Source organism: Haplochromis burtoni, unplaced genomic scaffold (assembly GCF_018398535.1).
Source record: "Haplochromis burtoni strain Fernald_Lab_line unplaced genomic scaffold, NCSU_Asbu1 Contig_2, whole genome shotgun sequence".
NCBI lineage: Eukaryota > Metazoa > Chordata > Actinopteri > Cichliformes > Cichlidae > Haplochromis > Haplochromis burtoni.
The window spans coordinates 1,196,316-1,221,057 of record NW_024582363.1 but is presented as its reverse complement, the minus strand read 5'-3'; the positions used below and the strand labels follow the sequence as shown (position 1 = coordinate 1,221,057).

Below are 24,742 nucleotides of genomic sequence, written 5' to 3'. Positions count from 1 at the left end.
AAGCACGAGTCTTGACTTGGCGTGTATGTGGTCAAGACTCATTCCATGCATTCCCGACCTGATTGGTAACTGGAACCACAGACAGAATTAAAGAATTTTATCTTCCCCATGTGTTTTATTCCTTTTTATTGTCATTTGAACTCATACAAAGACTTATCAACACAGAGCTATGCAGGACCAAGCACAGAAAGGAACAAAGGCAACCTGAAAGCTTTAGAAAAACAGGTACCATAAACCTCTGCAGATACACTAAGGCATTTAGAATTATTAGGCACTGTAACATGAACACAAAGATGTAAAAAAGATGATCCTCTGCATCTGTTAGTACACTTAACAAAATATGAAGCATTCACTGCACAGACTTGTTACACACTCGGTGAGGCATTTTCCTTCATGATTTAGCATAAATGGCACTTAAAAGAAAGTAACAGGTAAACAGTAAAGAATGTTACATCTTCTCAGTGAAACTGCTTAAAAATATTTAGAATTTAAAACATTGAAATGCAGCAATATATAAGTTCGCTAATGGATTAAGCAAGGCTAGTAACATACATTCATTCAAGAAACAAACCAAGGACTCTCGCGTGCAAAGCAGCATTCACAACTTGACCATTCACAAAGTAGCTCTACAACCTACAGCTTACAGGTAAATATATATTTTTGTGTTTTTTATTACATAAATAATTTGATTATCAAATGTGTATAAGAATCTACTTTGTAGATAAAGAGAAAGTCCAACACGGCAAAGTGTCAGTAAAATAGGGAATGTGACTAAGATAAAGACAGGTAGATAAAGAGTAGAAACCCAAATGTGGGATTTGATCAGAGTCACTGTAGGGTGACTGGCTGTCCAAGCGATGCAGGAAAGTCATCAGTCTGCCCACATTCTTCCCTTCTACAGACATAATAAACTTTAACTACATCAAAATTCACATCAATAAAACACAGGTCATGCTCTTCTTAGGGAAGCGGGTAGGATGAATCACAAGGGTAAATGATACATCCTTGTATTTCTGGAACTTGGAGGCATAATGGTCTGTGGCATAACTGGTACATTAAGCAAATTTAAAATACCAATATTTGTGCATTTAAAACTGTGTCCCAAGAACGGCACTCAGCAGAAACAACAGTCCTCAAAGACTGTCTCACAAATACAAATGACAGTAATACATAACCATGGTACACATATGATTTTTTTTTAGCAGCTTATAGAATATTGCATTCATCACACCCCTCTTCCCAGACATAAAAAACTCCACTATACAATTAGCATTCCCTCAATCACTGTTTAACATACTGCAACATAGTTTATTAAATCTACATCCATAAAATCCATGAATTTTAAATCCCGAAACTGATCAGCAGCCACTGATTTCTACAAAACTGTGGCAATAAGAAGATTCCTTCCCATATACAGTATGCACAGCTATGCTCACTGTGTACAGCTCTGTACACAATGGCACTAACAAGGGAGTGCTTAACCCACAATCAAATCACTGCCTTGCAGTCAAGCAGAAACTGGGGCTGGGTGTGTTTGCACCACTGTTTTCTTCTTCGATTCGTCTGGAGCATGTTTTTCAGAAAAAACAAAAACAAAACACTGAAATCGCAGCTTAACTAAGAAGCCAGTCTCAGTGATCTGTGTGTGTGTGTGTGTGTGTGTGTGTGTGTGTGTGTGTGTGTGTGTGTGTGTGTGTGTGTGTGTGTGTGTATATACGTTTTAGTTTTTCCGACAGTGCAGTTTCACTGTGCTGTACATATACTGGAATGGCACTAAATGCTTTTTTATTGTGTCTGACGTACAGTGCAACTTGCATCAGATACAGAACTGTGCTGGGAAAGCACCCACATTCCATCAAGTGCACCAATATACAGTATTTGGCACAGCCACTTTCCAAAGCAACATACTACATACACTGCTGCTTAGTATTCCAGTGGAAACACCAAAGGTCACTGATAGTACACAAAACAGGTCCAGTATAGGTACAGCACAGTACTGTATACTGGGCTCAATATGCGTACTGCAGACAGTAACAGCTGCAGTTAGCTCAGTAGAGGCCACTGTCATTGTTGTAGGAGCTGGAGCTGGGGAAGGTGGGACAAGGTTTATTCCAGGGCAGAGCGCCGGCCTTGTCTGCTGTGGGAAGGCTGAGGGTGCTGGCACTCTTCATCTTGTTCTTTAAACCCCAGCTGAGGAATGATGACTTCTTGGCTACTTTGCGAGACTTGGAGTTCTTGTCATCTTCATTATAGGCCAGACAAATCATGGAGTAGGTCTTAGGCAAGTTTCCACAGAAGGTTGCACTCTTGGTAGGCTATGGTACAGACAATGAAAATGACATTTAGTTAAAAAAAAAAAAAAAAGTGTCAGTCAGTATTTTGCAGAGTTATTAATATTTATTTATTTTTTTACATTTCATACCAAACAGTCCTAATTATTTCATCAGTCAATGAGTTATTGATCAGTTGTTAATATCCGAAATCATGAAAAAAAAACTATTGCGAATAGTTATGAGGGGTTGCAAAACAAGTACAGAATAAATACATAACCTAATGAAGTAGAAGTGCATTACTTTTTAACATACTTTCATATAGTTTCTTAATTTCACTGAGGCACTGTTTCTTTCCAAATCATGCCACACTGTGGATGAGTTTAAACCTCAATGATTTTAGCTCTTTGTTCACATGTTTAGGCTACTTGGCTGGTGAACTCACACAGCAGTAATTTGTTTTAAACACACACGTAGGTCATAGTCAAGGTCCTGTTTCTCATGGGAAATGATATAAACCATTTACACTGATACCTCCAAGGAGAAATCTAAAACTCTGGACTGAGCAATCACTTTGCACAAAGACCAATTCTGCCGTCACCATTTGTTAATCAAACAAACCTGCTGATAACCTTTCCCTAAACACATTGGACAAAACGAGGGCCTTGCATACCATGGCAGTGCTGTTGTCCATCATGCTGACCACCTGGATATCAATCCCCTCCTCGTCCACGTCCTTCAGAAGTCGCATCATGTCACTCACGCTCATCCACTTGCACTCTGTGTCACCCACAGCAACAATGTAGTCACCTTCTTTGAGGCCATCAGCCTGGGAAAAAACATGACAAAGAAAATTGAGTTACAGGGTGAAATATCCTGATATTGTAGAAGAGTAAACATTTACAAGTCATGTTGAACTACTTTCCTTCGACTCCCTTGAGGCAGCTACAATCAGCCGAAAAACAACTGAAGTTTAGTCTAAAGTGGGGGTTATCTGGGGGGTGGGGTTTTTATGCCTTATTTTTTCAGAAGGCATAACTCATCATTAGCGTGCTGCAGAGCACTCCACTAACATGATTTCACATGTGTCTACCTTATAATTTGATCCATGTCCACCTAAGATAGGTCAAACACTAATGACCCAGCAAGTTCTAAATAAAAATCCTATTTAATGCAGTATTTAAAGTTATGAATAGTCTGACCTAGTTATCTTATGCAAGACTACTAATCTGTTTCTCTACATAGCTTGCAGGGCCAAATAAAAGTCTGCTCTTTGTCAGCACCTCTTAATGAGCTGTCAGACTGCTGGCTTGTAGAGAGTAAATACTCCCTGATTCTTAATTAAATTAGTAGTCAGAGTAGCTGACAAACAGGAGGAGGGGAAGGCCTCCAAACATTCTTTGAGGCTGAAATCCTGTTTAGGCTTCCAAGAGTGACTTTATTTAATCAAAGGCTCATTGAGTAGATAAGATCGAAACGTATTTGATATTCTGCATGGAAGCACAACTGAAAATTCAAGCTGTTAGATTTTCCACAGCAAACAAAGCTACGTCATGATTGTAATTAATATCGAGAAACCTATGCATCTGATTTTTAATCAAATCTGCCAAGAGCACCAAAAGTGGCCAAAAGATATCTCTCCTGTGCTCTAAAAACAATGTACCTTGTAAAATTAAGATGAGAACAGATATGCAAACCAGTGCGTGATCATAATTTAACAGAGTAATTTCAAAAAAGGATCTTCCAAAGGACTAATGCATTAATTATGAATTACACAGAAAGTTAATAAACCATGTAATGTTGATTGTTACATAGCACCACACTGACAGTCACCTAAAATCCTGTATATCTACTCCTGTTCATTCAGTAGTAGGAAATAGAGTTTAACTCACAGCAGCTGCACAGAGAGGGTCCAGTGAAACCACCTGAACCGGTGAGTCTCCTTTCAGTGTGAAACCCAGGTCTCTGTCGTCTGAGCGAACCCGTATTGTCCGTGGGGCAGTCCACCGCTGCTTGGCCGAGAAGACTGACTGCGGGCCCTGTGTGGAGACAGAATGTGGATGCTGGGATTAATAAGGCTACAGGTATTCTTGACTTAAGAAGATAATATCCTGTTGAGTTTGATTTCAGTGAATGCTGCGGGGGAAACTGAAAATCCAATATAATGTCTTGGCTTGAGCCCTTAATACTCACATATTTGAGCTATATTACTGTAGCAGTAAATGCCAGGTAAAGGGCCAGAACGGTGGCTACAGTCTTGTGTATTACCACTTCAATTCAGAGGAGCTGGAAGTCATATGACTGAAGAATTAATGGTACCTTTCACACAACTGAAATTATTTTTCCTCAAAATTTTAGCAGGGATGTCATTTTTCTGTATGATTAGGCAAAAAAAGGCAGTGAAGCCTTTGAACAAACTGACACTCATGGAAAACCTTCTCAAAATGCTGTAGGTGTTATGCATCTATCCTTGAAAGTTGATATTTCCAATAATACTTTCCATTTAGGCTGCCCGTCTCTAACACACTTGTTATCTGCTGGGAAAATCTCTCCTCCATTGAATCCTGACACTCAGTTGTACCTAGTACCAAGACTACTCTTATCGCACTGGTTTTAGTAATCACCAGAGTGATTGTTCAGCGAGATGGTGCCAGATTAAGCTTTTCAGTCCCACATTCCTCTTCATATCTCTGGGAATATGTTCTTGCTGCTGTGACTGCTTTTGTAACTGGCACCAGACAGGTACTTATTCACCTACTACTGGAAATGTCAGCTGTGACCCAGGCCCCCCCTTATGAATGATTTCAGCTTTTTTAAACATCCCTTTCAAACAAAGTGAACAGAAGATTCCAGGGTTAGAGAGAGAAAATTTGTTAGTCACCCATCCCCCCCCTACCTCTCACCACCACCATTTATGAAAGGTACAGGAACATTACTCAATGCATTTAGCATGAAAGACTCCAAACTTGGAATGCGAAAAGTTTGGGAGTTACAGGAAAATGAAGTCAACCTTCAATCTCAAGGTAAATTCACCAACTTCAGTAGAGATTTTTCCTTCAACAGAAGCAGTGAACTGTAAAAGGTTCTATTTTCTCATCTCCCTTTAAAATACCACAATAACCATGAGCAGACTTAAAGCAAGGACCAGCACCTTTGTCCATGTTTAGTGTTAGTTTTGCATGAGTCCAGAAAGTTTTGGACACATCAGAGGAGTTTTCATGTGCCAAAGCTTCCAGAAGACTCATCCTTGGTTGGTTGTATTCAGAAACAACAAAAAAATACACTCTGGGTGTTAAAATAAAATAAATACATGAAACTTTTTAGGACAAAACACAAATCCAGAGGCATTTAATGTCCTTTAATGAATAGACCAGACCAACAACCATGTATGAAATGTGTGAGTAAATCGTTAGTAACCCACGTACCAGCCTCTGGAAAAAGTCGATGACTTTCACCTTTGCAGCTGCGGGAAATTCCATCTCTGCTTTGTGTTCTGTTTTAGCTATAAAAAGAGAGTAACAAAAATAAATTTATCACTCTATAATGTTTACCGTCACAACCACATTTCAACTGTTAAGAGAGATGGACAGGGAGTTGGCAGTATAAACATTACATCATCTCTACTTGGAAATAAATGCCACTTATCAAAGCTAACTGCAGCAGGTGTGGCAGACAATGCAGCTCCCTTTTTATGAGCCGTTTCCTGAGAGACAGTCCTCCCAAATCAACACAGTGTTTTTGCTTCGCTTTAGTGCCTTTTGTTAGTGTTAAGTGTTAGCTGTGGTGACACTAAGGTGACTGTTCGGTTTCTGTGATTACCAGAGGATGAATAGCTTTGACATTTATTGGAGACTCAAATGAACTTTAAAATCATTGACAAACTTGTGTTTCCTTGCATATATTTTAACTCTTATTATTATAACTTATTTAAAAACTAAACAAAAACAACTCACAGATGATTTTTGGGGCCTCCATATAATCAGTGAACTCTTCTTCATTTTCATTTTCACTGTGCTTGTTGACTGAGCGCTGGTGACTGGCTTTTAAAATTTCCTGCAGGACCTCCAAGTTGTTGGTATTCTTACACAATCCATAAATCCTCAAAGCCTCCTCATGACCAAAGATGGCACGACGGATGTGAGCTTTACCTGCAGAGGAGGAGAAAAATTCATCAAGAAAAGTGAAGAAGACAATAAAGAGGAAAGGAGGGACTGAGATGAATAGGCAGAGCTATTTTGTTCCACTTTGTGCTTATTTTACCAATCCGCTGACGTTCATCTTTGTTCTTTAAGATGTCCAGAGCAGTGCATCCCTCAGGAAGGCTATCATACACCTGTGACAAGGTCTTCTCCTGCTTGTCCTCATCATCGCCCGGACCCACTGAACACACAGAGAGCAAAATAAAAAAATAAAGCAACTGGAAAACTGTTTTATATCTCTCGTTTTAAAGCATAAAATACAAGCAGAACTATTGATAATGATTTTGATTATTATGTGGGGTTTGCATGCTCTCTATCAGTACTCCAGCTTTGTTCCACAGTCCAAAGATCAAAGTCAAAAGTTGACAGTAGGTGTGAATGTGAGTGTGAATGGTTGTCGTTCTCTATGTGTTAATCCTGTGAAAGACTGGTGACCTGTCCAAGGTATATTCTGCCTCTCACCCTATGACAGCTTAGATAGATTCCCTGCCACCAATCCTGAATTGGACAAGCAAATAAATGTTTTAAAGGAAGTTTTAAAATGCAATCTTTGTTCATATATTCCATAATTCAATCTTCCTTTTCTGGTTCACTGGATTTTAAAGTTTTAATTAAATCTATTAAACCAAAAGCATACGAAAATATCTTTTAGCTTCCTGAGTTTTCTGCTTAGCAGAGACAGTATAGAGAATTTATTTGGAATCGTTTGTGATTAATCTGTTTACTACAGCAATCTCAATTCAGCCCTGCTCTGTAGTCAAGGCCTCTCTACAGTCCAGTGGTTAATTGCTCTATTCTCCGTGTTCACACAGGAATCTGTTAATGAGCTGCCAAACCCAAAGCTGCTTCGTTCCGTTGTTTCCTTTATTCAGTCTCGTCCCACTCTCAGAACCATAGCCACCCACTCTGCTCTATTTTGTTTTTGATTTATTCATTTCCAAATGTACATGTAAAGTACAAAAGGAAAAGAATAAAAACATACAGCGAAACAGTGCACATCAGTAGAAAATTGCATTATGGAGTTGACATAAAGCTGGAGAAAATCACCTTTCCCTCACACTCTCTCACTTGGTCCCATCTATTTATGTAAAGAGCAGTAAGAGTCTACATAACTGTTAATCCTGCAGAAGTATACAGCACTTACACTCAGTTGGGTTTTTTTTGTTTGTTTGTTTTTAATTTTTAAATCACCTCAGCTGTCTTTCTTTCCCTTCTCATCATGACCTCTTTTGCTGTCTTTTTTGGGACTCTTTACAATCGTGTGTATCTCTGTGCATGTGCATGTATGTGTGTGTGTTTGCAAGCATGGATCTCTTTGTGTGTCAGACAATTTGTGAGTATCCCCAAAGAGGCATTATATAAAAGCATCCAAGATGGCTGTGGTACAGGGACGTAATCTGACATGACCAACCCAATGGCCCATACAGCACTTTAAGAGATCAGATATTCCAGAGAGCTCAAGAGGCAGCCCAAATCCTGTTACATCCAGCCTTGAACTGCTGTACACATTAACAACCAAGAGCCAAATATCTACTACACACAACCCGCATGAAAACTTACTAAAGGAGAAATGTATTAACAATCTTTTAACATAAACAGTTTTTTCAGGTAAAGAATACATTTGTGTTGTCTAAGCAGAACAACACAACAGCATTTTTTTTTATATGTATCTATGAAGAAATAAAAACTTCCCCCCAAATCCCACTGAATCAAAAATTTGAATCTCTTCTTACACTGGTGGTCCAGCAGTGCTGAAGCTACAAAGTAGTGTGCCATGGAGCGGTAGTGGTTGGTTTTAATTTGTGACATGGTGGACCAGAAAAATGGCACATTGTCTTTTACTGGTGTCTGGATCATGCACTGATGGACTTGATCGTAGATTTCTGAGACCTGGCAGGAAGAGGATGATAGAGTTACATTTAAAAGTGCATTAAAAGCACCAAGACAGGTACAAAAAATAAAAAGAACTGTGGCGACATTATCACTTTACATTCACTTTAAGTACAGTAGATCTTTCTAAGTCTGGAGCAAGAACAAGAGTATTACTTGTATATAATGTGAGGACTATGTGTGGCTTTTCTGAAGTTTACCTTTGCAGCCTCTTGTGCAACTTTCATCAGAGAGTAAAACTGGTTTCGGATGCCAGGCAGTGCAATCTTCTCAAACAAGCACTCCTGAGCTTGAGCAAGCATCAGCCGAATCAGCATACTGAGCATGGCTGGACTCATGTCGTAGCTGGGAGTGTGGGTGAAAGTCTCCTTAAGGTTATTCAAGACACCTGGACAGGAAAGAGCAGTCGGCACAAGTCGAAATCTAATTAGTCCAAGGAAACTACAATTAGTGCTAGTTATTTAAATCATCAGAGACTTAACTGAGAAAATAAGAAGAAGAAGAAAGGAAAAAAAAAAAACAAAAAAAAAACTAAATTACTCCTACACTACATGGAAAATTTCCAGTTTTGGGTTCTATTTTGAAGCCTGCAGGGAGAAAGCCTGCTTTCTCTTTTCCAGCCTCAAGTCTGGGTCAGCTACATAACAAAAGCCACTTTCATGTAATCTAAGTCGTCATGTAATTCCAAGGCTATAATGGTAATTTCAGAACAGAACCTCTCGTTTGGGATTTGGTTGACAAGAGCTATATCTGGAACATGAGTATTTATGTATCATGGCTAGCCCACATTTGACTTTGACAGTAAATTTTTGACAATAGAAGTTTGATATTATAGTTAATAGATTGCGCATCCGCCATCTCTCTCTCTCTCCTTTTTATCAATTACTTAATTAGAAGAAAGCATATAGTTTGCTAGTTCACAAAACGACAGATGTGGTTCTGCTGGTACTTTAACCCTAAGAACTGACACCCTTTTAGACAGATGTTTTAAAAGGTGCACAGGTAGACCAGTGCCTTTTTGCTGTTAATATTATTTCAGCAAGATTAACTATATCTGTGTCTGCCTGTTAAACACTGAGCAAAGAAATAAACATTAAATTAATTCAATTCAATTTTATTTATATAGCGCCAAATCACAACAACAGTCGCCTCAAGGCGCTTTATACGGTACAGTAGATCGTACAATAATAGATACAAGTTACTTTGGAAGAAATAAGGCCATGTCCACTCCAGCTAAGAATTTATGCCTACTGTTTGCCAGATAAAAACCTGGCAACAGTGAGTTGCAGACAGCTTAATAACAGAGCAATGCCTCAGTACAATTCGCATAAAGACTTGGCAACTCCTACAGTAGCTGGCTTCTCTCATTCACATCACCTTTTGCATCCTTGGCTAAAGAGCCCTGCAGCAGTTGCGCTACACCTAGCATTCCTGCCTGTAAACTCCCAGCTTGGATTACTACAGGTTCTTGGTCACAATAACATAATTGTTTTCCTTCACACAAGCCTAAATTAAAGCCATCAAAGCAACATAGTTGAAGCAATATCCAGAGCTATAATTATAGAGCAATACTGCCCACACTGCAAAGTCATAAATCTATCACGAAACATTCTGAAACCTTTGAGGGTTGGACAGTCTCTTCATGTTTTTGGTGCTTCCTGGAGCTCAGCCACATGACAAGAAACATCTACATTCATTCTCCGTCACGGAACAGAAGTCAGGGTGGAAGCTGGCCAATATTCTAAAAACAAAAATGTACTGCAGTGGTAATAATTTTCTGAGAACTGTGTTATCAGAGAAGCACTGCACGAGGGTGAAAAAAAAAAAGTCTTTAGCTTTGAATGAAACCCTGTGCCTGGCGCTTTTTCAGCAGTTAAAAGAAGTTCTTGCTGTCACTATTTATTTATTTTTTCATCTTGGCTTTCTTTACTTTTCTTTTTTTTTTTTTATATCTGCTCTTTTTACTCAAAGATTCAGCTTTCGGTAGCAGTGTTTCAGACTATAGAGGAACAAAGATAAACATAACTTTAAGAAACAAAAGGCTGACTGTTGGCCTTAACACAGGCTGAAAAGAGAGAATTAATGACTGCAGATCATCAGTTCATCACGTCTCTGCATACCTGCAGCTTTCTGAAAGGAAGAAACAGCCTCCTCCAGGCCAGTTAGTGTCTGTCGATTAGCACGGGTACCGAGCTGAGAGTAGAGGGCGGCCATGTTGAAAAGGATACTGGCCTTCTCTAGTGACAGGTTTTGTTGACATAGTGGCACTCCTGTGAAGGAGTCATACCTAAAGGAAAGTAAACACAACATTAATGTGTTAAAAAAAAAAAAAACTCATGAAGATAAACAGTCCAAAGAATATGAAGTGAAAAATATTTTTAGCAGCAATATAACAGCCTTTCTGTCACACTTTGTGTGTTGTTACATTTTAATGTAACAGCATGTATATCATATTCTTGTCTATATCACTTGTTTGAAATGCTTCAAATTTGCTTCACAGCTAAAGCTCTTTAAAGTCTTTGAGCTCTTTATCTGTGCATTTATCTTTGCTAGAATTTTCAATTTAATTCAGTAGCAATGACTAACATAAGTAGCATGACTAACACGCAATAAAACCTCTCTGAAAAGAATGCTTGCACTTCATTGAGACTCCTTTGTGACTCTTGAGTGTGGAATTCTTATAAAATCCAAGACAGGATTTGTCATCTGATATCACTGATAAGTTAATATGTCTCTCAAGCCGTCTACTGTTTTGCTTTCTAAACAGGATTTCTCTTCCAGGCTTGATACACGACGAAAAAGCAGCAGGAGGGGGAAAAAAACCCAAAAACTGCTGTCAAATGTTTCCTTTTTATTTATTTCATAAGGAAGTTTCCAGTCGAGTCACACCAGCTGACATGGTTTCAGGAAAGCACAGGTGTTCATGGCACCTCTTTGCTTACTTTGAAGTCACTGGATATAGTCTCACCTGTTTCCTTTCTGTCAGAGGTTAGAAAGACAAGGTGACATTTGCACTGCTTGCTTTGTCAGTTTTGCTAATTAGGAAATGACTGCAGTGTACCATGTGAAGAAGATGCCCGTCTGTCTGGTTGGGGAGAAGAATCGGCTCTCTATCAGAGGAAGATGGCTGTAGTATTTTGCAAGCAGCTCCACTCCGGCCTCACTTCGACTTGGTGTTCTGCATGCCTAGGATATGTAAGACAAAAGCACATGTTCACAAGTGGTGAACGAACACAAAAGACCATCTTTTTTCTGTGCTACTCGATCATTATCATCTCCACTGTATTTGGTAGGTGGCAGAAATGTCAAGAATGATCTCTCACTCCACCTGTAAACTAAAATGAAGTTGACTCCGCAGCTAACTGCACAGGAAATATGTTTTTGTAGTTGACCCAGCCCATAAAAGTTCAAGTCAAAGGATTTCATGTTTTTTTCCGTGACAGACATGAATAATGGGTATATTAAACACACCTGTCGCAGGTCCATGAAGTCAGCAATCTCATCTTCAAAAGTCTTCCCGTCTTCACTATAGTGCTCCAAGATAAAGTCCTATAAAAGACAGAAAGACAAAAAAAAAAAAAATAATCAGCATGTAAATACAAGTTCTTTTTAGTATTTAGGAGCTTAAGTTAAGCATTCAATCTGTTGGTTACACAGTGGTTTTTCTCATACCATCACTAAATAGTAGAAAGAAGACAACCCTGTGTTGTGTATGCTGGAGAGAATTTCTTTTCTCTCTCAGCTAGCCACATGTAGGAGAGGCTCCATCAAATTTAAAGCCATATTGTGAATACCCCCATTAAGGAGGATTAACTGGAAAATGTTTATATGGATGAATAACCTTTATCTTTACTGGAATACACCCTTTACTGCCAGGAGAACTTAGGTTTCTTAGAATTTATTCATGAGAGCAACTCTTTGTACTTGGAAGCTTTTTGAATAAGGCCGCAGGTCATGAAAACTGAGGCACGATTTCAGTCAAGAAGTAGAGCAGAATTAACGTGCTCGGAGATCTTTGTCAGAAAACGTCTCACATGCCCGTCAACAATCCGAAACAGGATGCGACACAACATAAACGTGCCAACTATGACATTTACAAGCGGGCTTACCCCATTTACGAGAGTTCAACTTGTCTTTATAACTAGTGACCCACTTTTAGCTTTTTCCTAATCAGGTGATGTCCTAAATGAACATTCAGTGACATGACATAGTAACGTAACACATACATGCGACAGACAATATGACTGAAATACGTAATTCAAGGATACTTAGTTTCAAGGATATATATGTAAACATGCAAACTGAAAATACTGCCTACAAATATCAGGGTTTTTTTATTATTATTATTATTATTATTATTATTATTATTATTATTTGTAGCTCCATACCTATATTCCTGTTTTGACAGAAATTATAATACAATTTTGTTTAACTGATGATCAAAAGTGGTGTTTTGCATGTACCCAAGTATGCATTTCTGAAAGCACAACACAGTTTAAGAATGCCAAGTCGAAACTTTTGAGGTTTCTTTTGTACCTTGAATGGAGTAGAGAAGTCAACTTCTTTTGTTTCCTTCAGGCCCAAAGCAATGAGGGGAATGTTGGCAGAATCTCTAAAGGCAACAAAGACAAATATGTAGCCGATCTGTGTAATCCATATGATCTAAATTCACAACAAAGCAAACACATGATAGCAGGACAGCAGGACCTTTCATTTAAAAAAAAAAAAAAAAGGGACAAAATATTCAATACAAGTAAGGACAAATAGAAAATATACCAGTGCAACAGATTGATGGTTAAAAAGACGTCTCTATGGTTTGTGTGAATATATATATATCCAGGAAACACCCTTTGAAAGCACACCAAGCCTTAGTGGGTATATCAGGTCAACACAGTTAGATTAGTAAATATTAAATCACACTAGTCCCATTAGTGACAGCTTTGTTGTTGAGAAAGTTTAGTTTCATAGGAGGTACTGTACAAAAGGATTAGGCAGATGGTGTTGTGAAAAATCTGTTAGGATTTAAAGGTGAATGAGGCCTCCCATGTCCCTCACTGTTGATTAATTATTCAGGAGTTGCAGCTTTGCTTCAGTCTGTCTTTCTTCTAGCTACTAGCAGGTTTTAACCTCCGATTATTGCAGCCTGGCAAATAGTAAACAGAGGCTGCCATAAAACACACTGTTTTGATCTCAGCTACAACCTTAATGGTTTGGAAATTTTCTGGTTTTATGGGGGTCCTTGTTAGTGACAGATGGAAAGCAAGTTCAGCTTGTTATCAGCGCTGAGGGACTATAACCTGACAGAAACCTGCTGCTAATCACAGAGGCATCATTAAAAAAAAAAAAAAAACTAAACTCTCTCTTTTCCTCAAAGCAAAATAATGAGCCATTATTAAAAATTGTATTAAAAAAAAAAACAAAAAACAAAATAAAACACCCACTTCTGGTATTGCCTGATACAAACTTCAGGCTCAAAACCACTTATGTTTAAAAGGATTAATTAACAATCTCAGACCTCATAAGAGACATGATTTTCTGTAAATTCACATCAAAAGGAGTGGAGGTGAACTACTGTGCACTGTTATTGCAAAATACTGTTCTTTACACGAGATGTTCAACACTCAGTGATAAGACAGCATTCCTCTGGCATGCTGATGTGCCAGAGGAAAACCTCATTCATCAGTAACACTGGCAGAGAGAGAGAGAGAGGCTGCAGTGTAATCCATTAGTCCTTGTAGATGAGATCACTCTGGACTTTTCTCTGGCTTGGCAGAGATGGGACCATGGGGGTTGAGTGTATCTGTTTCACAGGGAATCTGGAGGGAAAATTTTACAAGCCTCTCAGAGACTCACTCCTCACACACACGCGGGAAACAGACAACTAGTAGTCAAGGGAAGCTGTGGGTTTAGCTACACAGAGCCAAGCACTTCTTAAACCGTTTAAAGCAAAAGGTTTCAGGCTGTTGCAATCTGTTCTGACTTCTTAGTATACACCGACTAAGAAGACCTCTTAACCCGTTTAACTAGAACATGTCAATAAGGCTAAGAAGTCAGTGTGCACTCAGTTTGGATATGTTGTTAGTAACCGGATGATGTTAATGAATACTAATCTTCCCTTAAGGAGGGACAGATGAAAACGTATATTAAAATAATGTTATAAAACTAAAAACATGTGATTTTATGTGTTCAGAAGTGTTAACTTCATAAAATGATGTTATTAATATTAACTAAATTTATCTGAAGTTCTAAAACTCTGATGATATTTATTACTGAATTATTAAAGTATTCGCAATTGGTGTCAGAGGTCACAGCTGAGGTGAGCATCTGATATCTTTGTGTATTCTGGACAATAGACAAGAGCAAATTAGTCTCTCTTACTCAGCAAAAATGAATACGGTGACCTGCAATGCTGACATATTATCTTACTGTTTTCATTAGTAATCATTTTAATTCTGCTGATTCAGAAATGTTCTAGGAAAGTTCATGAACTTTGCACAAAGGAACTGGACAAATCAGCAACACTTTGGTAGTGTGACGAATCATTTACACTCATACATTGAAATAATGAGCAGTGCTAGTGAGTCCATTTCATTTTTACTTCATAATCTATCAGTGATGAGCCAGGTTTTTTTCCCCCCTCAATAGGGCAATTCAGAGAACAGAACAAACAAATGTACATTACATGTACTGCCATCAGGCCACAGACTGTATGGCACTTTGTGTTATGCATTGCCTCATGCCACAAAGGAGCTGAATCTAAGAAATAACCACAGAAAGACACTATACAAAGGACAGTGGACTAGTGGGAAAGACTGTTGGAGACAGGTGTTGTGTTTCTGTACTTAAGAGTGAGGTTGTATTTCAGGCTGAGAGGAGGAGGCTAACTCTCCATTGTGGCTGTACAGCGTCATCCCTATGAGACACCTGCTAGGCAATGACACGAAAGGACTTTCTCAACATATCTAATATTCTCCAGTTTAGGCTTCCCACACACCTGTGCATAAGGCGCTTGTTGACGATGAGAACACTATGGACCTAAATGGGTTTTATTTTAAGCAGACCCACAATGACAGTTTCAGAGGTTTCCTATTGTGTGCCGTGAGCAGGTGCTTCTCTAATAGTCTGATAAGGAGACTGAAGAGAGGCTGTTTGTTCCAGCACTAATGAATCTGATCCCATGAGACTGATCACGCTGGGACTAACAATTATACTGAGAGGCAGCTGGTGAATTTGGAGGATCTAAATAATCTTAGTGGCTGATGCGTGAGATTTTTTTGATGTCCACAAAGAGAAGTTTTTTTTGCATTTAAGCAAGATACAAACTACCACAAGCAACACGAGTGTAAAACACATAATACACTCAATATTTGCCTCCCTAGATTCCTAAGAGCACAGTTCATTGTCTTCCCTGCCTGGTACCCTGCAGACAGGAAACCAAATTTATTACAACCAGGTTGAAGGCTCCTGGTGCTTACAGCACTGAGACTCTGCAGACCAAACAAACTAATCTGGGCTTACTGTGGAGCCAATATGAGTTGGCATTTTAGGTTTTATAAGGTCATCTGCAGATTTATGTCAGAAATTACAACACTGCCCTAACTAGGTCTTTAGCTCAACAAATCGCTACAACAGTTTTTAGAATAGGAAATACACAGTTGGATATTAGAAGCATTACACCTTGTCACCTCAACAACCCTGTTAATTTGCTCAGTATTTTGTTGGGCAAGGATGGGAGGACATAGAGCTAACCCTAATAACAAATCATATGTAGCATAGACTGCTCTACCTCTACTGGGTGTGCATTCTTTTCTTATTTTATTTTAATTGTGGGTTTTTTTGTTTGTTGTTTTGTTTGTTTGTTTGGGGGGTTGTTGTTTTTACACACAGAGTTGTGTACCATGAATTTACCTCCAGGCACTGACAGTAACGTCTTGAGAGATCCTAATAAGACACCCAAATATTCTGATACCATCAACCCTACTAGCCACACTGTTCTTTGAGAATGAGCATGTATCACTGATCACCACACGTAAGTGGTCAGAATGGAGTGGGCAAGGTACTGGGTGAGCTAAAAACAATGCCACCGAAGCTTCCGATGGAACAAACTCATCAGTCAAAATTAAATCAGTTATGTGTTTTTGTTTTTTAATAATGATTACACTTCATATTTTCAAAATGGAAAACTCCACAGTTGTTTCATTTCTTTCTGGAATAAAACCTACCCCATGATTACTTTCAGTCACCCAATTAATATTCTTTACCCACAACTGGCTTAAACTTGTTTGGTTACTTCGTAGCCACGAGGAAGTGTACTATTTGCAGCACAAACAGATGCATCTTCAAATAAAAATCTGTCACCACTTCCTCATCAAGTCCTTTGTGTCTTGCCAAAGTTTCATTTACACGTGAGTGAGAGAATGATAACATGCATCAACTTCTTTTATCCAAACCTTATAAATATGGCAGGTGCATTTGGAAAGAAAATACTAGAATCTTTCACTGTCACACACCCATACAACACACACCTGACCGTCACACTGAGTGAGAGAATGCTTTTTGCCAGATGATCATCTTGGCTTGCATACAAATTCAACTCAGTGTTTCCTTGTTGTTCTGTGCATTGTGCAAAACCTGATATTCCAGTTTAACAACAACACCACTGTCTTGCACTTTGTCTTTGTGGTTCCTTCTTAAACTTCCACCCCCACCTTTTCCTCCTCTGTCATCAAGAGGCTTTCGTTTGAAAGCGTGCCAGAGCCATCTGTCTCTTGTAGGTTGTGAATGTGTGTCTGTTGTCTTACATCTCTATTTTAATAGTAATTCATAATTTTTCTTCGCGAGGTTGGATCAGTGGTCACCTCACCACAAGAAAACTGGGACCAAAATCCTTTGCGTTGAGCTCCTGGAGATGTGTGGACATTTTAGCATGATATCTATTTCACAGCCTCCTTACATGCACTTAATGTAAAACTACAATTATTCTGAAAATTGTAAGCAATTATAGCCTATTGCCAGCAGCTGAATTGCTACTCACAAGAATACTACCATCTAATGTGAGGTCATAAGAATAATAAGGTCACAAGTTCACAATTCCTTCATTCTAAAACCCTTGAACTGGAGCAGTAGAAAAGAGAGGAGAAACATTTGTACTTACTGGTTGTTCTGGTAAACCTCCACAGAGCTGTTGAGACCTTCCAACTCGCTCATCAGAAGCTGAAGGTTTGCGTTAACGTAGCTCAACTCCAAGAGAACCATTTCTTTCACCTTGCTATTGGATGTAGCCCTGCAAACAGGTGATTGTAGAGAGAGAAAGATTGAAGGGGAAAATGGAGAAGGAAAAAAAAAAACAAAAAACAGATCAGCCTTGTTATTATCCATTCTGGCTCAGCCAAACCTCACTGCAGCTGATTATTAAAACAAGCGTGTCTCTTCTGGTATTCTGGACCACAGATCTGCGTCACTGCGGCCCACTGTACACTTGCTCTACTCTTCGGCACGCATGCTTGACAGATGTCTCAGACTATGTACATGTCACTACTGTAATAGGACTGCACAGAGGTCACCTAGGATCTGGTCAAGGACACGTGTGTGTAAATGTTAGTCTCAGATTCCCCTGCTTTTAAAGCCTAACCATTCTGAATGAAATACGCCTAGAAAGGAGACCCCTTTTGAATCCCACTAGTCATCAACTTCCATGTCACCATCTGCTTCTGCAACAATTATCATTACTTACACACATTTAAATGTTTAAAATGTAGTTCGCATTTTTTTAAGTTAGAAGGATCAGTGCACTAAATGTTCCATTTGCATACAGCTTTGTATACGTGTGTTCATGCAGGAAGTCTGGAACAAACAAATGGATAAGGTGTGAGCATTTGCTGCATAGCAGAGATAACCCTGCACCAATACCGCTGCATGTTTGTTAATGCTAACATGCATGCACAGAGTGGATGGAACCTTTGTTATGTAGAATTTATGTTACGTTGTCAGTATGTGAAAACAACCTGCAATTAACGTGCATTCATGGAGACACAAGATAACACACACACATACACTATGTTTATCTACGTTTTACAGTGGATCCTAACGAGTTACCCGTCAGTCATAATTAATGGGACACTCACACATACCCATCGTCACCTACAACCTGTCAGTCTCGAGACTGTTTAGAACGTATCTGCCACCTGATCTCCTTCTACCCTGTAATTACAGAGGATTGCATTTTTTAGACATGAAAGGTCACAAGTAATGAAGTCCTACAAGGCAGGGGTTGGAGGGGAAAAAAACCTGCTTAACCTAAGGGTAAAAAAGCAGGTACAAAATAACCACCCACCAGAATTAACCACAGTCAGGTTCAGTGGATTCCCTTTGTATGACATGAAGCTAATAATATCCAGCAGTCTGGATTTTGTTCAGGCACATTGTAAAAAGGTCACCACATGCTGGATTTTAAATCCACACTTTATACTCTACCACAGCCTGCATCACTTCCTGTTGGCCTGCTGAAGGGCTTCTGAGGAGTTTGGTCTGGGGAACAGATCATGGTAGTGGAGGAAGAGATCCTATGGTTTGGACAGAACAGATGTCTGCTAGCCCAGAGGCTATTATTAATATGTCATTTAAATATCTAATATCATCCTGCAGTGTGTGGGAATCCAACTGTATGCCAGCATCTGTGGTTGTCTCTATCCACTTCTTTGGAAAAGCTTTTTTACACTTTTGGCAGATTGGCAGTGTGCTGTATTTTAACCTTAGGGGCAGCTAGCTGGTGGAGTTTTATAACTAAAAGCTTTAAAGGGCGACTCCACCAATTTTACATATACATTTTCATTTTAGTACAATAAGGGCTGCTATGATTGCCATCTGCAACTATAAAGCAAATGTGAAAACACTTTCAAATAAAAAAAATAACCTTAAACCCCTTGTTCCAAGTGGCCTGTATAGCAGGTTAATATACCTTTATCCTGCTAGTTTACAGTTGCTTCATTCAGTACTGACCAGGCAGGATGGTCTGTAAAGTTCCAATATTGGAAATTTAGATTTTTTTTTTTTTATCTTGTCTTGGTCTCTGCTGTTTTAATTTTGAGAAGAGAAGAGAGACAAGAATAGAAGAAAACCAGTCTGACCAGACTGACTTTTGCTGAAAGGGAGGAATGCAGAGCAAAGCAGAAGAAAAGAAAGCAGGCAGAGCATATAATGGGTGTCCTAGTGGGATAAGATTGCCAGGATATGCACACTCTCACACACTGAGATGGAAGAGCAGAGGTAGACCTTGGGTTAGATTGCATATGATTTAAGATCTTTAAAAAAAAATAGAGCAGAGAGAATACCTATAACTCAGAAGTAAATCCATGCTGTTCTCTGGGCTGCAGGTGGGTTGGCAGAGGGAGACACACATACAGACACACACATTTTCCTCCGACCTTGCCTGGTCAGAATATGTCAAGTACTAAAGGAATGTGCAGACTTCAGAGGCTGACGGCAGGCTTAGACAGACCTAAAGACCATGCAATAACTGTGGTATCCATGTACAGCAGTATTATCAGACAAAAGAAAAGAGATCTCTTATCTTGTGCCATCACAGTCATGAGCACAGTGATGAAAGACAATGATTCACTCTTCTAGAGAAAAGCAACCTTTCATCACAAGGTGCTTTCTGACATTCATACCACTAAACAACATCCTGGCTGTCAGAGTTGTAAACTCAGCTGGGGAAAGTGTTAGGCTTAATTTCTCACATCTTGCTCTCTTGATTTCTTATAATCACTATAATAAAATGGATAAAAGTAAAGCATAAAGTAAAGAGTTCAGTAGACCCTCCTTAATCACATGTCACTGAAGCTCTTTGTTTTCAGATTACAAGGAATGCTCCTCTGCGAGATTGCTCTCTGACTACCATTTACCCTGTGTCATTTCAATTCTTACCAGTATAAATTCACAACAGCTCATGACAGAAAGACAAAAGTGAGGCCAGACATATCAACAGCAACAGTTCCCTGCAATGCAGTGACAAAGGCTAGCTACAATGATGTAACATATGCAAAACTACATGTGTGCTTGGATTCTTAAACCCATCATAGACTTTGCTCTCCTCTTTAAATATTTCCACTTTAGAATGAATCAACTATTACTTAAAAAAACATATCTACTTCAAGCACACACACATGCACACAGTAAACCCATATATTAAGTTGGATGCATGTATCACTTTGCTCTTACTTGAGCAGATTCTCAGCTCCAGCCCTCATCCTCATCTGTTTGATAATCTGCTGGTTAAGACTGGCTCGTGTGTTCTGCAGTTTGCTTCGTCCAGTCTGTGCGAATGGGTTGCAACCCTGAAACACAGGAAGGAAAAATGAGTCAGCAAGAAAAAAAAAAACCCCCAACAAAAAACCCATCTTCTAAAAATGTAACAAACAGAAAAACATAATGCAACAATAGAACAGTTTTACATATTAGAGAGAAACATTGTTGGATGCCAACAGTGGCTTCCCTCTTTGCTCTTCTGTAAAAATTGGACAACTACAAAGCTTCTGATACCAAAAAATTTGTGCCTTCCCAGCAGATTCTGCACGTTCAAAACTTCAGCTTCAATTTACTATAAAAGATCTATTATATTATTACTTATTCAATGTGATAAAATATTTGACACTCTCAAGGTTTCAACATTTTTCTTTCTGTTAAAATTTTAGGGCTTTTATATCATTTTTAGTTTTTGACCTAAGAAAAACAGCTTCACCTTATTATGTAATTAAGTGTATCAATTAAGGTACCTGATGTCATTTTCCATGACTACACATAATGGACCCACATGAACTATAGCGGTACTACGTGTCCTTGACTTTATCACAAACTTACCAATCTAAATAAGTTAAAAGGTTGTCATTCACAGCAGCTCACATAAACTGGCACCAGGAATTCCTTCTCACTGACTCACTGAAGAGCAGAGGTGTGGTCTGTGGTTTATTTTGGTTAGTGAAAACAACGTGATGTGAAGAGACCAGTCAGCACAGTAAAACTAGTTAGATTACAGTGATCAGCATGGGACATCTAAGCTGAAATGATCTGACTCACTCTGAGGTCAGCAAAAGAATGAGCTTTAGTTTCTTTTGTAATAAGTAATAAATGGATATAGTATGTTTAATTTCTCTGTCCCGTTTTAAATGTCAACAAAGAGGCACAAGTTTCGATTATTTAATTTTTTTCCATAACAGGGAGGATTCCCACAATCATGGTCAGCAGGGGAGAAAACAGTCTGAGTAAATTTTACCAAAAGTTTCAGAGTAATGTTTAAATTACTGTTACACTGTACAATACAAATGAACATATCTACATAACAGCTGAAGATGATCTGTGCCCTGTACCTCTGATTAAGGTTTTGAATCTAACAGCCAAACTCCTCAAAAAACTAAATTAGTTACACCTGAGATGTGTAGTATCACCATAGCAACAACAGCATAATACCAAAGTTAAAATATTAATATAAACTTAGGAGTAAAAATACTTTTTGTAATGTAGTAAAGCTTTGAATGCAGTCACCATCTCTTCACTGATAATGTGACAGTCTCTCACTGCCTTCCCACTACCTAAACTGACTTAATTCACCTTATAAGATGTTGAGCAAAAGTTATATTTTGTAACAAAAACAGAACCCACACTTTGTTAACACTTTAATTAGTTCACAAGACTGTCCAGAAATTAGATGTTTTGTTATGTCTGCCACAAAAACAGCTTAAATATTCTTATTCATTACAGTTTCTCAAAGTAAGGCTATGGATGTACGTGCTTCTCTGTCACACCTGCCAGATATTTTACAGATAACTAAGTCTCACGTCAATGTTGATCTCAGAGACTTCCTATAAAATGAGTAAGCAAAGGTATTTGTCTTGAGAACAAATTTCAGCACTGCAGGTCAAGTGGCTTCAACAATAGTCACATTTAGCATAATATTTTAGTCACAGTATAATGTACTCTCGAAACCAGCCTGCCATAGTTATTTGGTTCATCCTGTTCAAACAGTTGAACCACCTGAGGGCGTAATGATTAACCAAGTCATGTTAACTACACAATAGAAGAGTACTGAAACTATCAAGGGTGTGGCAAAACACAACAGATAATTGTAGAATGACGGCAGGCTGAAGACGTTTTGTCCGGTCACGTCAATCGTGACATCACCAGCAGCAGTATGTACCAGGACAAAGGAGTGGCTCAAGTATGATAGCAACCATAGCAGGACATTTTTCTACGTATACTTTGTTACTATGCTACAAAACTTTTTGACATCCTATTAAGTGACACATGGAACTAAACCACTTGGCTGCTTATGCTGCTGCTGCCCTTACTAACCCACTGATCCGCACACTGAACTGAGCCCCTCCTACCCACTGGCACACTTGAACAGAACAGTCTTTCTCTACAAGTGTTCAAAACACTTCATTAGAGCAAAACACAAAAGCAGCGCAGTCCATTACCATATCCATCAAACAGCAAATCAATCTGGTATTATATAACTGATTCTTCATAAAGAACATGTGGAGCATTAATTCATGGGATAGTTGGTTTATACAAGTGCTGATTAGGACTGGCAACAAGCCAGGGAGAGGCTTCAGCCATGACCCAGTTCTGGTAGCAACAGACTCACAGCTCCTGCTCGGTATCATTTAATGATGACATGAATAATGACAAGTTGAAAACTTGTATTTTCCCTAAATGACTCTTCACTCTGAATCCATTCCAAGTGTGCATACTGCTGTCAAACAGTGTGTTCTTGTTTCAATTCAAAGACATGCATTTATTTCACGGGAACTACTGCATGGGTAAATATTTGTTTATGGCTTGATCTCATTTGTCGTTTTCCAATACAAAAGTCTACGGAGGAAATCTAAGTGTGCCTCCAAGTCAGCTGAGCTTGTCTGGTTTGTGAACCAGGACACATGTTGTCAATTTGTGTCTGTGGTCTGGCTGAAGGACACCCTCAGGCCAGATGCTACGTCAATCCTCTCACTGGCCAAGGAGGATAAGGAGAAGAAACATGCCTATTCGGCTTTTTGTTCTGCCATCTTTCCATTCTGCAGCCCAAACAGTCGGACACCAGCCAGCTGGAGGTGAAACGGTGGAAGGCTAGGGCGGAAGCCCCGAACCACAACAGCTCCCTGGAGCATCCACTGGAGCCGGTGAGGCCTTGTAAATCATTACACTCATTTTCACTCAAGAGTGAGAGAGAAGCTCAAAAATGGAGGCAAAGATCGACTCGACTTCACTTAGTTAAATTTTGACCCAAAGTTTCCAAATTGCAAATCTCTTCAGCGTGACAAAATGAGGGCACAGAACTCATTGTGTGGTTTTAGCAAATGTGCAAGCATTTTTATGCCAAGGCCATGAAAGTAAAACACATGAATGTTGAATACAGAAATACACCGAACTAAAAGAAAGAACTTAAAATGAAAAAAAAAAAATAGGTGCTTGTAATATCTGAAATGCCTTATAATAATAATAATAATAATAATAATAATAATAATAATAATAATAATAATAATATTTTGGAGGCTCTATAGTCTCCCATCATGTCTTGTGGCAGTGCCAGACCCCAGCTCCCACTGACCTTTTTATAGACAGAGGAAGTGCAACACAGAGCCTAAATCCAGACAGCGTTCAGAAGGGGATTTGGTGGGATTGAAAGAAACAAAGGCTGTGTTCAGATGTCCATCTAAACAAGCTTTTTCTATAAAAACACATTTCAGTTGTGGATACCAGTGTAAATGTAGAAGAATGAGACACAGACCACAGCATGGCAGTCAGGCAAGCCAATAAAAACACATTAGATAATCACTCTCTCACTGCCAGCTGCCTTTCTCATGACCTCAAACTGGACAGACTAGGCGCTCTGGAAAATGCTACAACCCCAGGTACTTGAAAAGGTGAAACCAGTTGGAGAGGTTTCTCTGCTGGTCCTCATGCAGGGTTTGTCAATTATTGTGCCATGACAATTCACAAGCCTATTTACAGCATGAAACTGTCTCAGTTACACTACAAGGGGTGCATTTTTAACCAAGCCCAATTTAAATATGTATCTTTTACATCACTCTGCTGATGAGGTTATTCAGATTACCTCCCAGGAACTGTGAGATACAATCATTAAAAAGACCAAAGGTTTGCGCTTTACTTGGCTATCAATTTCTCTTAAATACAATGATCTTCTTTTTTTTTTTTTTTTCTTCAAACAAACCCAACCTGCTTCATGCCTCGGCAGTAAGGTTAAACTGACCAAAGTCCACCAGGAATGTCAACAAATTCTTTTAACTATCAATCATCCTCACACCTCCCTAACAACAAACAGGGAGTTGATTATGTTGATTGTGGGATATTTGGCCGCGGCTCCCAGTA

General features: G+C 38.9%; 1 protein-coding gene across 2 annotated transcripts in view; it reads right to left on the bottom strand.

Annotated features, from left to right (window-relative positions):
- Nucleotides 1-108: 108 nt before the first annotated feature.
- rhpn2 (rhophilin, Rho GTPase binding protein 2) overlaps nt 109-24,742 on the bottom strand; it is a 25,377-nt gene continuing 743 nt past the window's right edge. Inside the window, exons 2-15 of one of the 2 annotated variants that reach the window (XM_005913083.3) lie at nt 20,579-20,694; nt 17,514-17,642; nt 12,896-12,971; nt 11,831-11,908; nt 11,421-11,545; nt 10,480-10,646; nt 8,560-8,747; nt 8,203-8,359; nt 6,531-6,650; nt 6,224-6,418; nt 5,696-5,772; nt 4,163-4,309; nt 2,944-3,099; nt 109-2,315 (exon numbers count right to left, since the gene is read on the bottom strand). In XM_005913083.3, the coding sequence (XP_005913145.1) occupies nt 2,049-2,315; nt 2,944-3,099; nt 4,163-4,309; nt 5,696-5,772; nt 6,224-6,418; nt 6,531-6,650; nt 8,203-8,359; nt 8,560-8,747; nt 10,480-10,646; nt 11,421-11,545; nt 11,831-11,908; nt 12,896-12,971; nt 17,514-17,642; nt 20,579-20,694 (1,998 nt within the window). In that variant the 3' untranslated portion in view covers nt 109-2,048. The remainder of the gene's footprint in view (nt 2,316-2,943; nt 3,100-4,162; nt 4,310-5,695; nt 5,773-6,223; nt 6,419-6,530; nt 6,651-8,202; nt 8,360-8,559; nt 8,748-10,479; nt 10,647-11,420; nt 11,546-11,830; nt 11,909-12,895; nt 12,972-17,513; nt 17,643-20,578; nt 20,695-24,742) is intronic. The other variant, XM_005913084.3, reaches the window with a different exon arrangement.